The sequence below is a fragment of the Danio aesculapii genome, chromosome 22 (genome assembly GCF_903798145.1).
Source record: "Danio aesculapii chromosome 22, fDanAes4.1, whole genome shotgun sequence".
Classification (NCBI taxonomy): Eukaryota; Metazoa; Chordata; class Actinopteri; order Cypriniformes; family Danionidae; genus Danio; species Danio aesculapii.
Genome location: NC_079456.1, coordinates 11,068,302 through 11,087,932, shown reverse-complemented (window position 1 = coordinate 11,087,932; position 19,631 = coordinate 11,068,302). Strand labels below are relative to the sequence as shown.

Genomic DNA, 19,631 nt, shown 5'->3' with positions numbered 1-19,631 from the left:
GCAAGCAGAGTCTGGAAGTCAGCAGCTTGAGGTCTTTCAATGTGAATGTTGAAGTCACCTAGCACCAACAAGGGAGTGTCATAATCAGAAAAAGATGAGAGAAGAACATCCAGTTCATCTAAGAAGTGACCTAATGTACCCGGTGGGCGTTAGATGACAACCACATTTATGTAGAAGGGGTGGATAATGGTGACTGCGTGGAATTCAAAGGAGCTGATTTTTGGCAGAGATGGTCTCTGAGTGAATTTCCATTCTTTGGAAATCAGTAGTCCAGTCCCACCCCCTCTCCCTGTCTGACGAGGAGTGTGGGAAAGAGAGAAATTAGTAGAAAGAGCTGCATGTGTAGCAGTGTCCTCCGGTCTCATCCAGGTCTCAGTTAGAGCCATGAGATTAGTCAGAATGAGTAGCTATGGAGGTAATAAAATCTGCCTTGTTAACAGCAGATTGACAATTCCAGAGGCCCACAGAAATGGCCCCTTTAAATGTCACTTTAATCTGTATAGAAGTGTCTTGAAAAATATCTAGTCAAATATTATTTACTGTCATCATGGCAAAGATAAAATAAATCAGTTATTAGAAATGAGTAATTAAAACTATTATGTTTAGAAATGTGTTGAAAAAATCTTCTCTCCATTAAACAGAAATTGGGGGAAAAAAATAAACAGGGGAGCTAATAATTCTGACTTCAATTGTATATAGTGTGTTATATATACACAGTGCTCAGCTTATACAAGTACACGCCTCTCAAATCTCTCTTTTAAATTCATGTTTTTATTAGGAAGCTCTAGAATATTATATTTGTGCATATACATTAGATTAGTCAGTACTGGAGCCAAATCTGGAGCTTATCTAACAATAACTTACAATAATGACCAAAAAACAAGTACGACCAAAAGTATATTTTATTGAAAAATATTAAATACAAATTTAAAAAGAGGAAAAATTTAAAATTTTAGTTGAAATTTTGTAGGGTGTAATTTTTTTTTTAATATTTAGCTTGAATTAAATTATATTGTCTTTCTATTTCCGAATTTGGTGACTAAAATATAATTTTAATAAATATATGTGTTTAATAAATCTGTTTTGTTTAAATGCACCAATTTACATTGCCTATATTCACTGAGAAATTGATAAAAATAGTCATTTTCAAAATGGGGTGTACTCAGTTATGCTGAGCACTGTATATGAGTAAAACACAAACTGTAAAACTTCTCAAACACAAGCTGAACTTTGAAGCCTCTGTGATAACAACACATAAGAAAATCACAAGCATTCTCATAATCCGTTGTGATAAAAGTTTATTACTTTAGCTTAAAGTAGAATTTACAGCATATTACACATGGGTTGGTTGTTTATGGCCATAATAAACATTATCGTCATGACAAAACCTCATTTTAGAATCAAAATGAGAAAATTAATTTACTGTAGTGATGAGGGAAAGACCATGTAACAAAGACATTTTCCAGATGAGAGAAAACATCCTAGAATTCCCCAAACACTGATGCAGAAACGGAAGAGAACATGGAGTATTTCATATTTAATGTGTCCGGATGGAGGGGTTATTATGTTAAACATTCAGAGTCTTTTTAACGGAGAAGATGATGTCCTTGATTTGTGGTATGCTGTTGTCCTCCAGAATCTTGGCGTACGGCATTGGAATATCAACACCCGTGACCCGAACCGCAGGGGCGTCGAGGTAATTGAAAGCAGGACCTTGAATTAAACGGGGAAAAAAAAAACAAAATAATAAAATCAACTATGATGTTCTGCCTGCTATTCCTGAACAAGAAAGGGTTTTAATTAACTACGCAACACAAGCTGGTTTAAATTGCTCTTTGTGTAAACATGTAGTGAAACAGTATACGCTAGATAACGTGCACAATTTGGAAACATTCTACTTTCACTTTCATTTTGCAAAGTCTTCAGATTTCCAGAGATATAAAAAATAAAAACAAATATATGAATAAAATCTACCCTCCATGATTCGGGCAAGAATCTCTGCCCCGACTCCAAACTGAGGCCAGCCACCTTCCACAGTGATCAGATGATTTGTTTTCGTGATGCTTGTTTCAATGGTGTCAGAGTCCAGAGGCCTGATCGTGCGCAGGTTTATGACCTACAAAAGAAAACACAGACATGTAAAAGATAAACTAAATGAAACTGAAGTGTTTTTAGGCTGTATAGTGTTTTTAAACACCATTGCAGAATGAAAGTGCTCTTCATCTAGCATCTGGCATTTTTATTGAATTTTGCAAAAACGATCTACATCCACACTGTACAGTCTAAAATGCATGACATGTGACCATTCACTGGGTATGCGTATATTTTTCTGGCATCTGTACTCACAGTGTACCGGTTGTGTAATGATCATATAAGATTTACTTGACGAATAAAAGAACTACAGTACACGCAATAGTCCAGAAAACCAATCGGAGAGTGATTGTTGATGTTGATTGTTGAGCCATGCCTCCATTTTCTAAAAAGTGCCCATTTCAGTCCGTCTATGTTGATGTACAAAAGAAACCAGTGTTTCCAAACTAAAATGAAGTCTTCAGAGTTTACAAAACTCACAAGTCAGATGCTGGAGTAGTGTGGATGCTGTAATAAAACCTATACAAATTCAAAATAAAACTAGGTGTAACTCACTAGCGTAAACAGCACCTTAGTTACTACTCCAAAAATAGTCGTAGTAGTAAAAATAGTAGTAGAGTTGAGTGATACTTAGGAAAAAAACTAAAATTTGCAATTATTGATCATTTATTTATAGGTGTTTTAGTAAAGTAGTTTGTTTTTTGGTTTTGCTTTATGCCTGTCATGAAAAAAATTACACCTAACGGCCAGTAGGTGGCGACAAGTTCCTGTCATAATCAGTGATTCACTAAATAATTTATTCAAACGATTTGTTCTACATGGCTGATTTTTTTAAAAAAAAGCAAGTGACTGCATTTAGTAAATCGTTAAATCATACTTGTTTAATCATAATCGTTTAATTATAATAGTTTAATAACGCCATTTCATCCAAAAATATATTCATTCAGAAATTAAATGTCACAAAGTTTTGAAATAATTTTTATTGGTAAAATAGAATAAAACGGACAATATTTAGTTTAAAATGTAACTCGATCAAAATACAAACGGGTTTGTTGAACTTTTGAATCAATGACAATAATAAGTACATATAAATTAACGTTATATGTGGTGTTAATTTGCTTTGAGTGTGCTTTTAAGTGTTTTGAATATGATCTTTTTATACAAAAAAATATTTTTCATACCTCACATTCAATGCCCTCCTTGGCCAAGACGGCAGCAGCATCGAGACAGAGACCGACCATTCGGGAGTGAGACACCAGTGTGATGTGATTTCCTACATCAGAACACCAATATTATAACACACACAAACTCCACACAAGTTCAAAACAATAATGCTACACTAACAAATAACGGCTGGCGATTAACTGCCATTTAAATAATCAAGGCTGTAAGAGATTATTTTATATTATATAAATATTTCGCTCATGAACAGGCATATTTATCTGCACGAATGCAGGACATTCCCATGTAGTATACTAGCTCCTGCAGCTTGCAATAGAAATATTGTGCTGTCATGGCAATTTGGTACTGTGATGATTTTATTGGCTCGGGTTTTTTTAAAATCACTATATTTTAAGTATTGAATAAATTTTAATTAGAAGTCTTACAAAATCAAATATTTCTTAAAAAAAAAAAAAAATACTACAAATAGGTTTCAGTTTTCGGTCAATGCTTCCAAAATTGTTGGGTTTAGCCCAGAATTTTCCTTTAATTTTCATCCCTAATTTTAAATATAATTTACCTTGCATGACTTTTTATGAATGTAAAGAATGTAGTGAATGTGACTTATCTACAGTAACTTCAATTGAACATCTCATTTTCCTTAGTTATTGAACCCACAGCTTCATTGTCCTAGTACAGTATTTGAGCTACATTAAATATTTACATTACTATTAACACACATTATTATTAACAATAATATTCTCATAATCACCCTGGACCACAAAAAATCTTATGTTGCACATGCATGTTTGTGGAATAGCAAAACCTTTATACAGTTGAAGTCAGAATTATTAGCCCCCCTTTGATTTTTTTTTTTTTTTTTTTTTTTTATATTTCCCAAATTATGTTTAACAGAGCAAGGAAATTTTCACAGTATGTCTGATAATATTTTTTTCTTATGGAGAAAGTTTTATTTGCTTTATTTCGGCTAGAATAAAAACAGTTTTTAATTTTTTAAAAATTTATTTTAGGGTCAATATTATTAGCCCCTTTAAGCTATATTTTTTTCGATAGTCTACAGAACAAACTAATGTTATACATTAACTTGCCTAATTACCATAACTTGCCTAGTTAACCTAATAACCTAGTTAAGCCTTTAAATGTCACTTTAAGCTGTATAGAAGTGTCTTGAAAAATATCAAGTCAAATATTATTTACTGTCATTATGGCAAAGATAAAATAAATCAGTTATTAGAAATGAGTTATTAAAACTATTATGTTTAGAAATGTGTTCAAAAAACTTCTCTCCTTTAAACAAAAATTGGCGATAAAAATAAACGGGGGCTAATAATTCAGGGGGGCTAATAATACTGACTTCAATTGTATATCGTTCATAAAACTTCATTTTAAATTAGTAAAGTGGTTAGAGAAGAACTCAATCTTTAAGTATTTAGATTTTTTTTAACCTTCAGTTTCCAGATTTAATAAATATCTGTATCTCGGGCTAAATGTTGTCCAATCCTAACAAGTTATCCATTAGGAAGAGTTTATTTATACAGCTTTCAGATGACATAAATATTCAAATGTAAAAAAAATTACACTTTGGTTTTGTGACCTAATGTCACATTTGTAATAAACTCCTTGTTCCAAAAACATTTGAATCACTTTAAAAAATAAAAACAACATTAACAGACATTCATATTGCTAAATGTTACCCACCCTGTCTTTCGATCTTAGCTTTTCCAATAGGGATGACGAAGTCTTTTGACTGCACCTCTTCTGACATCTCGAACGGCACACCGTACATCAGCTCATTCTCCAAAAACACCACTGAAAAACACAAGAGGCGTCAGTCAAACTCATCCCTCACTTCAGTCTAATCCTGAGAAACATGTGTTTACCAGGATTGTCGTCTCGGATGGCAGCTTTCAGGAGACCTCTGGCGTCCTCAGCGTTCCAGGGACTCACCACCTTCAGTCCGGGACAGTGACCGTACCAGGCGGCGAAACACTGCGAGTGTTGAGCCGCCACACCGGCTGAAGCTCCGTTAGGGCCGCGAAACACGATGGGGACGGACTGAAGGCCTGCAGACATGTAGTAGGTCTTGGCAGCCGAGTTGATGACCTGATCGATGGCTTGCATGGAGAAGTTGAAGGTCATAAACTCGCAGATGGGCCTCAAACCTGCCTGAGAGAGGAAGTGATGGGTTAGTATTGGGATAAAAGAGGGTTTGTGTTTGGTCATTTGAGGATTCAATTCAATTTAGGTGTTTTTTAATGATTATTATCATTTAAAAGCAGCTTCATAAAAGGTGTGCGTTATTACGTTACGGTTAAAATCAGAGTAGTTAAGTTGTGTATAGGATAGTGTTGGCTGATTTCCAAACACTGCTTTATGAAACTTAAAAAGCTGTAGGATTTATTTGTTTCGAATCAATTGGTATGGCTACGTTTTTTTTGTTTGTTTGTTTGTTTTTGTCGTCAAACTTGTACAATAACAGGGAAATATGACAATTGTATTTCATAACTGTAAATGTCACATTTAGAAGAAAAAACAAATAATAATAACAGGAATATAAACCAAAAAAAGGAAAAAGTGGTTTGCTTGAATGGATTTACATGAATTAAAGCTATTTTATAATAGAGAGCGAGAAAAGACAATTCTAATCAACAAGGATTTATGTGTCCTTTAAAAGGTTGTCATAATGTATCAAAAATGTATCAATAATGTTTTTTTTTTTCTTATTTTTAGTAAGTTTAAGAGCGGAAGCAAGAGTCAAATTCAGCAAGAAAAATGGTAAAAATTGGTATGGCTAGTGATTTCAGTAAACAAGGCTTTTACGTCATTACCGTTTCGAAAAAACAACGCTTCTCTAATGGGGGGGCGACCTGTGCAATACCATAAAATCCACATGAATCACAGTAATTCATTCAGATCGCCCCCCCAGTGGTGAATCACTGAACATGTTTCATAGTTTTTAACTGATCTCAGGTCAGTTTTACGAGTTTGTACATTTTTTTTTTAAATGGGACATATGTAAAATGAAAAGTCATAATAGTTAATAACATTAGGACTTAGCAGAGTCCATTATGGAGCGAACAATAAATAGGTCCTGAAAACATAAAAGAATTCATATTATGCAGACACTTAATATTTAATGATAATCTAAGTGCATTTATACTGCAGTTTATACTTTCAATTGAAAGTTTGCATCATGTCGTCGCCTATAGCCTAGGCCAGGGCTGTCCAAACTCGGTCCTGGAGGGCCGATGTCCGGCATAGTTTAGCTCCAACTTCCTTCAACACACCTCCCTGGAAGTTTCTAGTATACCTAGAAAGAGCTTGATTAGCTGGTTCAGGTGTGTTTAATTGGGGTTGGAACTAAAATAAGCAGGACACCGGCCCTTCACGACCATGTTTGGACATCCCTGGCCTAGGCGTTAGTGCTTCATCATAGCACTATGGGATCTCTGCTTTACTGTCTCCATTATTTACTGTCCTGTCCCAATAAAGATGAAAACCACTTAACCAATAATTATATATACAAAAAGAGTTAGCAATATTTTAGAAAAAGCCAATTCTAACAAATGTTTTGCCTGAGTTTTTGTTGCATTTACACAATTCTGGCCACCAGGTGTCCCTAGCAGGAAGAGTTTGAATGCTTCAATACAGTAAATCATTTTGTAAAGGAATTGTTTCAAAGCTTTGAAAAGCTTCATTTCTCCTATCACTAGTATAGGGTGGACAGTATATATACAAAGTTAACCTGCAATTAAACAGTATATAGTGTCCTTTCCAAAAAGGAGATGTCTGTGTGTATAATACATTATCAATGAAGTTTATTTGAGTATTTCTTAAGATTTTCTGTTAACTAAATGATAAACTCACCATCGCGGCACCAACAGCTATGCCAGCAAAGCCCATCTGCAAAGAAGAAAGAAAGAAATCAAACAACAATTACGGCAAGACGATGTAGATGAACAGGAAAAAATAAAACTAACAGCGATCATCTTATTTTCCCAGTTGATTGATTGCACTAGAAATTTGCTAATAATTTTTCACATTACGAGTTTACTAAAATGTTGTTTAAATATGCAATTGAGTGATTCTTTCATTAAATATGTGATGGATTTCTAGCACAAAAATCTGAACATTGGTTGAAGTATTGAAATTGACATGATGGAGCCAAAAGCTTTTACAGATGGGATTTTGGGAATCTCTTCTAATCACTTTATTATTTAGAAAATAGTACAAAATTAAACTAAGTAATATTAAAAAAATCCTAATAAAGAACGTTGGTGCTGATGAAGTAGAGATTTAGGTCTCGTTTGGAGAAAAAGGTCTTGAAAAATGCATACTGTCATTCAAATCTACAAACACAGAATTATAAAGTGTGACAAAAGAAATGTGTGATGTTTTCTTTACATCAAACTGAAAACACTTTAAGAAACGCCACAAATCTCAAAACTGACAGGTGAATTAAAAATGATCATGTTTTCGTATATTTCCATTCTCACCTCTGTAATGGGTGTGTCAATGATACGTTTGTCTCCATATTTTTTCCACAGGCCTCTGCTGACCTGCAACCCAATACAAGCAAATTACAAAAAGATGTTTTAAAGTCATTAATCAGGGAAATGTATGAATAAATGTGTCTATCTGACCTTGTATGCACCGTCATACTGTGCGACTTCCTCTCCGAGAAGGAAAACCCGTTCGTCCCTCTCCAGCTCCTCATCCATGGCCTGGTTGAGGGCATCTCGAACAGTCACCTGCAACAACCCAGAGCATACTTATTAATACAGAATTGTTGACAAGGACAAAATGAAAGTATTATACATGCTTCAGTTGATATTTTAAAGTAAAAATAGATATTTATGGATGTATCGATATATATTCTCGATGGATTTACTCTTCAGTGTTTGGACTTTCAGCAGTGAAAATTAAACCACACTGAACTGAACTAAACTTCAACTCTGAAAACTGGACAGACACAGTTTCAATTTACTAGAACTTCTATATAAAGCTGCTTTAACACAATCTATATTGTAAAAGCGCTATATAAATAAAGATGAATTGAATATATTATAATACTATGAAATTTACATGATATTAAAAATACTGCAGAAAAAAAGCATAATACCATGGTATTTGTAAAAAACAATAAAAAAGAACATGGTAATAACATGGCAATAACATAGCAATACAAAAAGTGTGATTATAAAACTTGTATAAAACCATTATACAACAACCAAACTTTTTAAAATTAACAGTATTAAATAACTATTAAATATGAATTTATTACAGTATTTTGGAAGAACAGATCTATGGGGTTACAGAGAATGATTGTTTTTTTTTTTAAAGAAACCAAAAATAAATAAATATTAATGATTTCTAAATAAATGAAACCATAATGTAGAAATGTTTCATAAATATTCAAAATTAAAATAAAAAAAATTAAAGTAGCATCAATATAAATATTGCATAATACACTGTAATTAAACTTGTATTATTCATAAACATTATTATATTTTCTATATAATATAAAAAAAAAATTAACATAGTTCATGGCCACAAAACTACGGAGACCCGAAAGGGACGTGATGGTGGGGGAAAAATGGGTGGAAGTAAAAAAAACTGAATGGAAGAAGAAAAAAAAAAAAACAGTGATATGAAAATATATATTTTTTACGTTTTTGCGTTCCCTCGCAAAACTGTTTTTCCACAAACACTTCCTGTTCACTTCATACATGTCAACCCTCCTGTTTTTGCCAGGATTCTCCTGTATTTTATCATTCCTGATCACCCTATCATAATCTTGAAAGCATGCTGAAATGAATATAAAAATGTCTGCATTCACTTTCTTTCCATTAAAGCTGTGCGTCGATCACCACCCTTCATATGCAACCTCTGAATTAGCGAATGCATGATGTATACGGACATGCTCCGTTTGATAAACTGATCCCAGATCAGCTTCTGTACACACCGTTTAAAAAGGAGCTAAAGAGCAGGACACTTTGGGATTCAGGTGCGTGTTTAAACAGACAAATACACTAATATGTAAACATAACAGTTCTGTGCGTTTTATTTTAAACACAACTAATTTTCTCTTAAATGAGCACAAACAGTATCTAAAGTAATGAAATGCTTTCATTATAGATCTGTGTATTCTTACAGTGACACCTCTGTTATCAAACTAAACGAGATTCAATTGCTGCTCTTCACTTGTTTGACAACACAGGCGTCACTTTAAATGGCGTGTACAGAAGCTGATCAGTTTATCATCTGGAGCACGTCTGTATACGTCATGCATTTGCTAATTCAGAGGTTGCATATGAAGGGCGATGATCGACGCACAGCTTTAATGGAAAGAAAGTGAATGCAGACATTTTTATATTCACTTCAGCATGCTTTAAAAATACACGAGAAGTATGGAAAAATATTTAATGATAGGATGATAGAGAATGGTAAAATACAGGAGAATCCCTGCAAACACGAGAGTGTTGACATTTTTAAAGTGAATAGGAAGTGTTTGTGGAATAACAGTTTTGCGAGATAACACAAAACATAGTTTTGCGAGGGAACGCAAAAACATAAAAATATATATATATTTTCCTCAGTGGCGTAGCACAAAATGCAGAGGCCCCCCTGCACAGACTGCTGACGGGTCCCCCTGTGAGATATCACGCTGGGTGGGTGGGGGATTTTAATCGCTGTTTTTTTTTTCTTACACCCATTTTTTTCCCCCACAATCACGTCCCTTCTGGGTCTCCATACTAAACTTCAATACCATGACAAAAATAGGAAAGAAATGAGATGGTATATTACTGAGGAATGACCAAGAAAATGTTGTAAATGTGCAAAACACCAAAACAATGATTTACCAATATACTGTACATGTGATTTACAAAAATGCAATGTTCTGGTATATTAATATTTTCCATGAAAACGGTAACCATAAAGAAAAAGTATTATCATGCCACACATACACATGGCTTACGAATGTAAATAAGGAAAATTGTGGTGTTACCATAGTATATTCCATAAGGTTGTTCATTGAAACATGATAAGTGTTGAAAATACCATAGTATAATCATAGTATATAAATAAACATAACTTTAAGCTACCATGGTGCAAATGGAAAAAAATATGGCATACTCTGGAAATTTTAGCAAACTTTTTCATGATAATGTGGCAAACATAGAAATAATTAAAAGCATTAAAAGAAATAAACAGTTAAGGAAAAGTCAAAGTGTGATAGGAGATGATTTCCATCCTCTGAAGCCTTTTTTTGTTCTGCTGCCCTCTGGAAGAAGGTTTAGAAGCATCAAATGCTCAACTAACAGATATAACTTTACCTTTGTTCCTGAGGCATTAAGGCTTTACAACCTTACATTTCAGCAAGCTTTAAATTTTTTATATATTGGTCTTACCTTTGTTTTTTAGTACTATTTATGAATTTATTATGAAGCATGCCGGATTGTGTTTTTTAATACTGTTTGTAAGTGATTTGTCTCTTTATACGTTTGTTGTATCATGAAATGCTACTGCACTAATCTAATCGACCCTGGTGGGATTAATAAAGTTGTTAAACATTAATGCATTATCATGCATAATAAATATTTGCATTTAGGATAGTATATGTGAACAAATTGTAAATAATACAATAAAACAAGGTCGGAGTTTAAAAGACCATGGTAAGCATAAAAAACATGGTGTACATATAAAATATACAGCATAGACATAGTAAATTACTAGGGAATGTTTAATGAAGCATGGTGAATATACAAAGAAAGCAACAAAAACGTTGTACTCCCAACAAAAACTAAATATGACCTTACCATGATGCACAAAATTGTATATTAACATAGAAAGTCTCTGTGAATGTCAAAAATACTAAGAAATTACTATGGTATTGTACTTATAAAGGGCAAAATGATAAAAGCAAAGCACTATGGCATTACAACTGTGTATTACCAAAGTATGTTCACTGAAACATGAAATTATTATTATTACTCACTGAAATATCTCCACGGAGGCCTTTGTTTCGTTCATCCGTTTAACACAAAAGAAGATATTTTGAAAAATGTTGAACCCCCCCCCCTTTTTAAGCTTTTATAGTAATATTTTCTTTTGTGTTCAACATTTGAAGTCACTTGATGGGGTGTTAAAAAGTAAGTTTTCATTTTTGGTTAAACCATGTTAGCTTCAACATTGTACATATACAAACACTGTGCCCTTACCACGGTACAGTAACGTTATTATCATTTATCACATGGTAATTATTCAAAACACCGAGGCTTCGTCATTGTGTTCACACCCAAAACATGGTGTTACCGTCAGTATCTTTGACAGCACTCTTGACATTAATGTATTGTCTAAAACATACTGATATTATACACATTTAAGCTAATTATTCTGTTGTGTTATTGTTTTAAATGATGCAGCATCTGCTGAAGGTGAGAGTCGCAGCATCACTGACCTGCACCGCCGCCGGAGGAGTCCTGTGAAACTCCCGCCGCAAAACCGCTGAAACGGCACTCTGAGACACAAACACACCACCAACATAAGTCTAAGCACTCTTCTCTCACAAACACCACTGTAATATGCTGATAATAGCTCAAGTTCACGCATAAATACCTTCCCCGAGCGCAGAAAACACCTCAGAGACGCCATGTTTCACTGTCCTCTGTGCGGAGGCGGGGCTGTCATCCCAGCGGCCGCGGCCAATCAGAGAGCGGGTTGTAAAAGCAGAACAGGAAACGCGGGGAGAGCGGCCAATCAAAGCGGCGGACTCATGAAAGAAGCGGAAGCTGGCCTCAGTTTGTCACTCCGCGTCCAAGGGCAAGAGAAGAATCTTTTTATAGAAAGCAAAAACCTGTGATTTCTAAATCGGTTGCTTCACTGTTTGATGTAAACTGGACACTTTTGAAATACAGCACAGGGTCATGCTGAAACAGGATTAAACAAGTTGCAATATGCCATAAAGTAAGACCAATAAGGTTATGTTATGAATGTTAAGTATTACATTACATTAAAATAGTTATTAATAAAGTTCTATAGGTTCTGATCATTTCTAATCTATACAGTTTTATTCTAACATTTTGGCTCTACCTTGCTGAAAAAAAACTGATTAAACCAGCCTAAGCTGGCTGGCTGGTTTTAGCTGGTTGAGCAGCCTGATTTTAAAGGGTTTTTGGCCATTTCAAGGCTGGTTTTCAGCCGTTCACCTGATTTGGATGTAAATACCCTCAAATTAAAGCTGACAGTCTGCAGTTAAAGCACTTCTTGTTCGTTTCATTTTAAATCAATTGTGTTGGTGTAGAGCCAAAAATGTTAGAATTGTGTAGATGTCAAAATATTTATGGACCTAACTGTATATATCAAACACGCACACATACACACGTACACACACACACGCACACACACACACACACGCACACACACACGTATATATATATATATATATATATATATATATATATATATATATATATATATATATATATATATATATATATAAATATATACATATATATACATACATATATATATACATACTCAGTTGAAGTCAGAATTATTAGCCCCCATGTTTTATATTTCCCCCAATTTCTGTTTAACGGAGAGAAGATTTTTTTTCAACACATTTCTAAACATAATAGTTTTAATAACTCATCTCTAATAACTGATTTATTTTATCTTCGTCATGATGACAGTAAATAATATTTCTATACAGCTTAAAGTGACATTTAAAGGCTAGGTTAATTAGGTTAACTAGGCAGGTTAGGGTTATCAGGCAAATTATTGTATAACGATAGTTCTGTAGAAAGTCAAAAAAAATATATAGCTTAAAGAGACTAATAATTTTGACCTTTAAATGGTTCATAAAAAATTAAAAAACTGCTTTTATTCAAGCCAAAAAAAAAAAAAAGACTTTCTCCAGAAGAAAAAATATTATCAGATATACTGAGAAGATTTCCTTGCTTTGTTAAACATCATTTGGGAAATACTTAAAAAAAAAGAAACTAAATTCAAAGGTGGGCTAATAATTCTGACTGTGTGTATATATATGATATAAATTGGTTTTATATATATATGATATATTACTTTTGATTATACTTACTATAAAGTAATCTACATTCTGAGATCTGTAAATCTTTAATAAACATGAATATATAATATTGTATATCTGAAAGTTTTAAAAATATCCTAAATATAAAATATTTATTAATAAGCTTAGACTTTTAAAAACAAACTGAAAATATATATAGTAAACATTTTTATATAAAAACCATAAATAATTTCTTGTTATTTCTTTTTACAATAGTATTATACACTCACTGGCCACTTTATTAGGTACAGCTATCCAACTGTCCTATCACATGGCAGCAACTCAAGGCATTTAGGCATGTAGACATGGTCAAGACGATCTGCAGCATTCAAACTGAGCATCAAAATGAGGAAGAAAGGTGATTTAAGTGACTTTGAACATGGCATGGTTGTTGGTCCCAGACAGGCTGGTCTAAGTATTTCAGAAACTGCTGATCTACTGGGATTTTCACACACAACCATCTCTAGGGTTTACAGAGAATGGTCCAAAAAGAGGAAATATCCAGTGAGCGGCAGTTCTGTGGGCGCAAATGCCTTGTTGATGTCAGAGGTCAGAGGAGAACGGCCAGACTGGTTCGAGCTCATAGAAAGGCAACAGTAACTCAAATAAGCACTCGTTACAACTGAAGTATGCAGAAGAGCATCTCTGAACACACATGTCCAACCTTCAGGCAGATGGGCTACAGCAGCAGAAGACCACACCGGGTGCCACTCCTGTCAGCTAAGAACAGCAAACACCAAAATTGGACAATAGAAGATTAGAAAAACGTTGCCTGCTCTGATGAGTCCCGATTTCTGCTGCAACATTCAGATGGTAGGGTCAGAATTTGGCGTCAACAACATGAAAGCATGGATCAATCCTGCATTGTATCAACGGTTCAGGCTGGTGGTGGGATTGTAATGGTGTGGGGGATATTTTCTTGGCACACTTTGGGCCCATTAGTAAAAATTGAGCATCATGTCAGTATTGTTGCTGACCATGCTCATCCCTTTATGACCACAGTGTGCCATCTTCTGATGGCTAATTCCAGCAGGATAATGCATCATGTCATAAAGCGCAAATATACTCAGACTGGTTTCTTGAACATGACACTGAGTATATTATTATTATGTAATAAATATATTATGTGATATCTATATATACATATATGTGCAATTATTAATCACAGATTAAATCATTTTCATATTATTAATGAGATCTTAATTGTAATGCATTTACAATATATCATTAATAATCAATTACAAAACAATTAATAAAGTATAACAATCAAATATATTGAATTTAAAAGGATCTTATTCACATACATACAACTAATCTATAACTTTATGTTAGAGCAAGGAATTGCACAACATAAAATCTGTTCCATTGTCTTTACTTCAATGTTCACGACGAAAAGCACAAGACCATCCTTTTAAAATATATTGCCAATACAAGTTTTTTAATAACAGGGAAAACAATATTTTAGCACTTTGAGGACGTTCTCCTCCAGTGCTTTCAAAGACGGATGAGGCAACTGTACAGAGGCGAAAATCAGTGGCAAATTTCTTCATCATCATCATCAAACACATTGATTCTTCAACCGTCCTCATACATACATACATCTCTGTTGTAAACTTTAGAATGTTTCTTCTTCAAGACCACTGCCAAATAATCAGCGGTAAAGTGCTGTAGCGAAAAAATGAAAACATTATTAAACTCTTCCCCCACGGTAATAACAAAGCTGAGAATGTGTAGTACGGTACTGAACTGCTTTCAGTGTGTGTCTGAATCTATGTACAAATGCATTTACGGGTACTAGAGCTTTGTGCATTACTGTACACTGGTATAGATTACAAATGGATCTGCTTTTCAACAGGACCCTACGATGAATATGAAATATACAAGTCTCCCTATTTGTGTGTGCAAAATGAGAAACCACTTTCGTTTACCAACACTTGGTCATCTCTGATTGGCAGAAAATCCCTACCAGGCTGCAGCAACCAATGGGATTAGACGGAATAAGTGACATCACAATGGACAATATACAATCATGTCAGTGGTAAATCAAAGCCATTTTTGTTTTCAAACAGCGACTGTTTTTAAAGAGACAGTTCACCCTAAAATTTTAATTTACTTACTATAAATATACTATTTCAACATATATACTGGAAACCTGAAGCCATTGACTTCCATAGTAGGATAATAAATACTACAGAAGTTAATGGCTACTAGTTTCCAACATTCTTCAAAATATCTTCTTTCATGTTAAACTCAAGAAGGTTTGAAATAAGTGGAGGAAACGCAGTGACCGAATTTTGTATTTTTAGGTGAACTGTCCCTTTAAGAAGCGTAAAAGCATTGTTTAAATGTCAATATTTGTGCAACATGTTTGATTGTGATCTTTCAGAACAGGAATACAAATAGTACTTTGTTCCGAAAGAAAATGCGTACAAAATGTAGCTCGAACAAAAAACTAAACAATAAAAAGTTCTCCGCTTTTGTAGGCACAATGGTAAATGTGGCAAATGCAGCTTGAACCCTCCAAAATAAACAGTTGAATTAAAACGTCAGATTTAAATGTCGCTCATTTTATGAACTGACAATAAAATCCAGTTACGTTCTCATTCGTACTAAATGAATAGTAATATATAAATCTGTAGCCTGCATTTTCTTCCATATTCTGCCTTCGTAAGAAAATACTTTCAATTTAAATCGATTTTTTTCGGTCAAATGAGTGCGCAAGTCCTTAATTTAGATGCGACAGCTGGTGCAAGCAGAATTGTTTAGGTTAATTATAGTCAAAAAATAAATGTGTTGTAGACACAATAATTGAATTTGAAAATATGGTATGTTTTTCGGCGAAATGAGTGTGCAAGTCTTTAGATGTGGCAGCTGGTGCGAGCAGAACTGTTTAGGTTATGCTAATTATCATCAAAAACGTAACCATGTTGCCCGCATTCTCCAACATGTTTTGCCTTCGTAAAACAATAATAATTATTTTTTCTGTCAAATAAATGCGCAAGTCCTTAATTTAGATGCAACAGCTGGTCCAAGCAGAATCGTTTATGTTATGCTGATTATCGTCAAAAACGTAACCATGTTGCTCTCCTCCATGTTTTGCCTTCGTAAAACAATAATTGAAATTGAAAATGTTTTTTTTTCAGTCAAATAAGTGCGCAAGTCCTTAATTTAGATGGGACAACTGGTCCAAGCAGAATCATTTAGATTACGAAAAATTATTGTCAAAAACGTGAACATGTTGCCTGCATTCTCCTCCATGTTCTGCCTTCGTAAAACATTCATTGAAATTGAAAATGGTATTTTTTCAGACAACTCAGTGTGCAAGTCCTTAATTAAAAAGCGACAGCTGGTTCAAGCAGAATTGTTAACATTACGTTAATTATCGTCAAAAATAAATGTGTTGCCCGCATTTTACTCCATATTCTACCTTCGTAAGACAATACTTTAAATTTAAATTGACTTAAAAAAAATTCGCTCAAATGGAATTGCTGATCTAAGAAGAATAGTTTAGGTTACACTAATTGTCGTCAAAAACAAACATATTGTAAGCATTCTCCTCCTTGTTTTGCCTTTGTAAAACAATAATTAAAACCGAAGATGGTATTTATTTCAGTCAAATAAATGTGTAAATCTATGTGTTTCCCTCATTTTACTTTATATTATTCTGCCTTTGTTAGACAATACTTTAAATTTAAATTGCCTTTAATTTTTTTGCTCAAATGCAACAGCTGGTCCAAGCAGAATCGTTTAGGTTATGCTAATTATCGTCAAAAACGTGAACATGTTGACTGCATTCTCCTGCATGTTTTTCCTTCGTAAAACAAAAATTAAAATTGAAAATTTTATTTTTCGGTCAAATGAATGTGCAAGTCCGTAATTTAGATGCGGCAGCTGGTCCAAGCAGAATCGTTCAGGTTACGTTAATTATCGTCAAAAAATAAATGTGTTGCCCGCATTTTACTCCATATTCTTCCTTCGTAAAAGACAATACTTTAAATTGAAATTGACAAAAAAATTTTCGCTCAAATGCAACAGCTGGTTCAAGCAGAATCGTTTAGGTTGTGCTAATTATCATCAAAAACGTAAACATGTTGTCTGCATTCTCCTGCTGTCATAAAACAATAATTGAAAATGAAAATGACTTTTTTTTTCTCCAATCAAATTAGTGCGCAAGCCCTTAATTCAGATGCGACAGCTGGTCCAAGCAGAATCGTTTAGGTTGCGCTAATTATCATCAAAAACGTAAACATGTTGTCCGCATTTTACTCTATGTTTTGCTTTCGTAAAAACAACAATCAAAATTGAAATGGTTAATTTTTTCATTCAAATGAGTGTGCAAGTCCTGAATTTTAATGCGACAGCTGGTCAAAGCAGAACTGTTTACGTTACGTTAATTATTGTCAAAAAATTAATGTGTTGCCTGCATTCTCCACCAATTAATGCCTTCGTAAGACAGTACTTCTAAATAAAGAGGGTCGTATTGTTTGTCCGAATGAGCGCGTATGTCCGTTTTTTTAAATACAACAGCTGGTCCAAGCAGAATTGTTTAGTTTACGTCGAGCAGCTTGACAAACAAAAAAAAAACCTAAAACCAGGGCTCTGCTGGAATTGAATGGCAACAAAGTTCGATCACAAACAGTCACTTTTCACTGCTAGACGCAAGTTGCTAAAAGACTTTGAGTGGACGAATTGCACTAAAACAAGACGAGCGTTTCTTTTTGTTGTTGTTGTTTCTTCTTCACAAGCGTGGGCCGCTGCGGTCAACAGTCTCTGCTTTTTTCAGTTTGTTTTTGCTGAAGGACTGGATGGAGCTGAGGAGGGCACCTCTGCCCACACCGTTGGCACTGGGAGGAGAGAGAGACGGAGGGTTGGAGTCGATCCCGGGAGGAGGTGGAGGGGGAGGAGGAGGAGGAGGAAGAGGAGCTCCTGGAGGATCAGAAAACAGTCAATCACCATTGGGCGAGTTCAATATGTAAACAGGAAGTGATTAAAGTGCAGCAGCTGTTCTGGTTATACACTTACCACAAGCGGCAACATTCAAAGTCAAGGTGAAACGAACATTTAAAACTGTTTTATATGCATTTATTTTATACTAATTTAATAATCAAATCTACAATATATCATGATATTAAAATATACACTACCTGACAAAAGTCTTCTCGCCTATCCAGGTTTTAGGAACAACATATAATAACTCAACTTCTAGTTGATAATTTGATATCAGAAATGGCTTATATGTAAGGCAAATGCCTCTAGATTACGCTTATTTACCAAAATAAAATATGATCATGCCTTGATTTTTAATTATTTAATCAGGACAGTAAGGTCTGACTGAGCTTGGACGACTGCATCCATACATCTCTGCAATGACTCAATTTATTAATAAAGTCATCTAGCAGGACTCCCAGAGTTCATCAAGATACTTTGGATTCATCTTCAATGCCTCCATCTTATGCCAGACATGCACAATAATGTTCATATCTGGTGACTGGGCGGGCCAACCCTAGAGTGCTATCCTGCAGAAGAATTTGCCCTCTCCTGTGATTTGTAATGTAATGAGCAGCACAAATGTCTCGATACCTCAGGCTGTTCATGTTGCTATTCACTCTGCAGATTTCTCGCACACCCCCATACTGAATGAAACCCCAAACCATGATTTTTCTATCACCAAACTTGACTGATTTCTATGAGAATGTCCATGCGGGTTCCAATAGGTCTTCAGCAGTATTTGGTATGATTGGGATGCAGTTCAACAGAAAAATCTACCTTCTGCCACTTTTCCAAATGATCAACTAGAAGTCAATATATTTTTGGTGCTCTTACAACTGGGATTGACGACAAGACTTTTGTCAGGCAGTGTAGTAAAAATCTATATATTCTTATATAATAAAATATTAACATTACATAAACATATATACATACATAGACAAAAGAACATAATTTAAAATATAACTGAACTTAATCATGGCCAAATAAAATAATAAATGTGTAAGAATCAAAATTTTTGGGCGAACAAGCCCTTAATTTTTTTAGATAAAAATGTAAAATGATCAAATATTACGCAAAAATAAAATATAACAAATCAAAAGTATTGATTTGAAACATTTTGTCTATTAGATATACAATCAAACGTACTATATTTTAAGCTATAAAAATCATAAATATGAAGGATTAGAAAGAAAGCTGCCATTTCACGTTGACTTTAAATATCTTAATGCTGATTTGCCCATACTGTTTGCAGTTACTGACCAATCACTTTCTTGGAAAT

General features: G+C 34.2%; 2 protein-coding genes across 5 annotated transcripts in view; both read right to left on the bottom strand.

Annotated features, from left to right (window-relative positions):
- Positions 1 to 1,281: 1,281 nt before the first annotated feature.
- Positions 1,282 to 11,982, bottom strand: pdhb (pyruvate dehydrogenase E1 subunit beta). Its single transcript, XM_056448231.1, has 10 exons — positions 11,893 to 11,982; positions 11,735 to 11,794; positions 7,917 to 8,024; positions 7,770 to 7,832; positions 7,141 to 7,176; positions 5,154 to 5,439; positions 4,972 to 5,082; positions 3,273 to 3,364; positions 1,975 to 2,116; positions 1,282 to 1,713 (listed from the first exon to the last, which is right to left on the bottom strand). The coding sequence occupies exons 1-10, from the start codon at positions 11,926 to 11,928 to the stop codon at positions 1,568 to 1,570; spliced, it is 1,080 nt and encodes a 359-aa protein (XP_056304206.1). The 5' UTR covers positions 11,929 to 11,982; the 3' UTR covers positions 1,282 to 1,567.
- A 4,361-nt stretch (positions 11,983 to 16,343) lies between these two features.
- Positions 16,344 to 19,631, bottom strand: part of pxk (PX domain containing serine/threonine kinase) — a 31,646-nt gene continuing 28,358 nt past the window's right edge. For 2 of the 4 annotated variants that reach the window (XM_056447536.1, XM_056447537.1), the window contains exon 18: positions 16,344 to 18,289. In XM_056447536.1, coding sequence (XP_056303511.1) covers positions 18,102 to 18,289 — 188 coding nt within the window. In that variant the 3' untranslated portion in view covers positions 16,344 to 18,101. The remainder of the gene's footprint in view (positions 18,290 to 19,631) is intronic. The other 2 variants (XM_056447538.1, XM_056447539.1) reach the window with 1 other exon arrangement.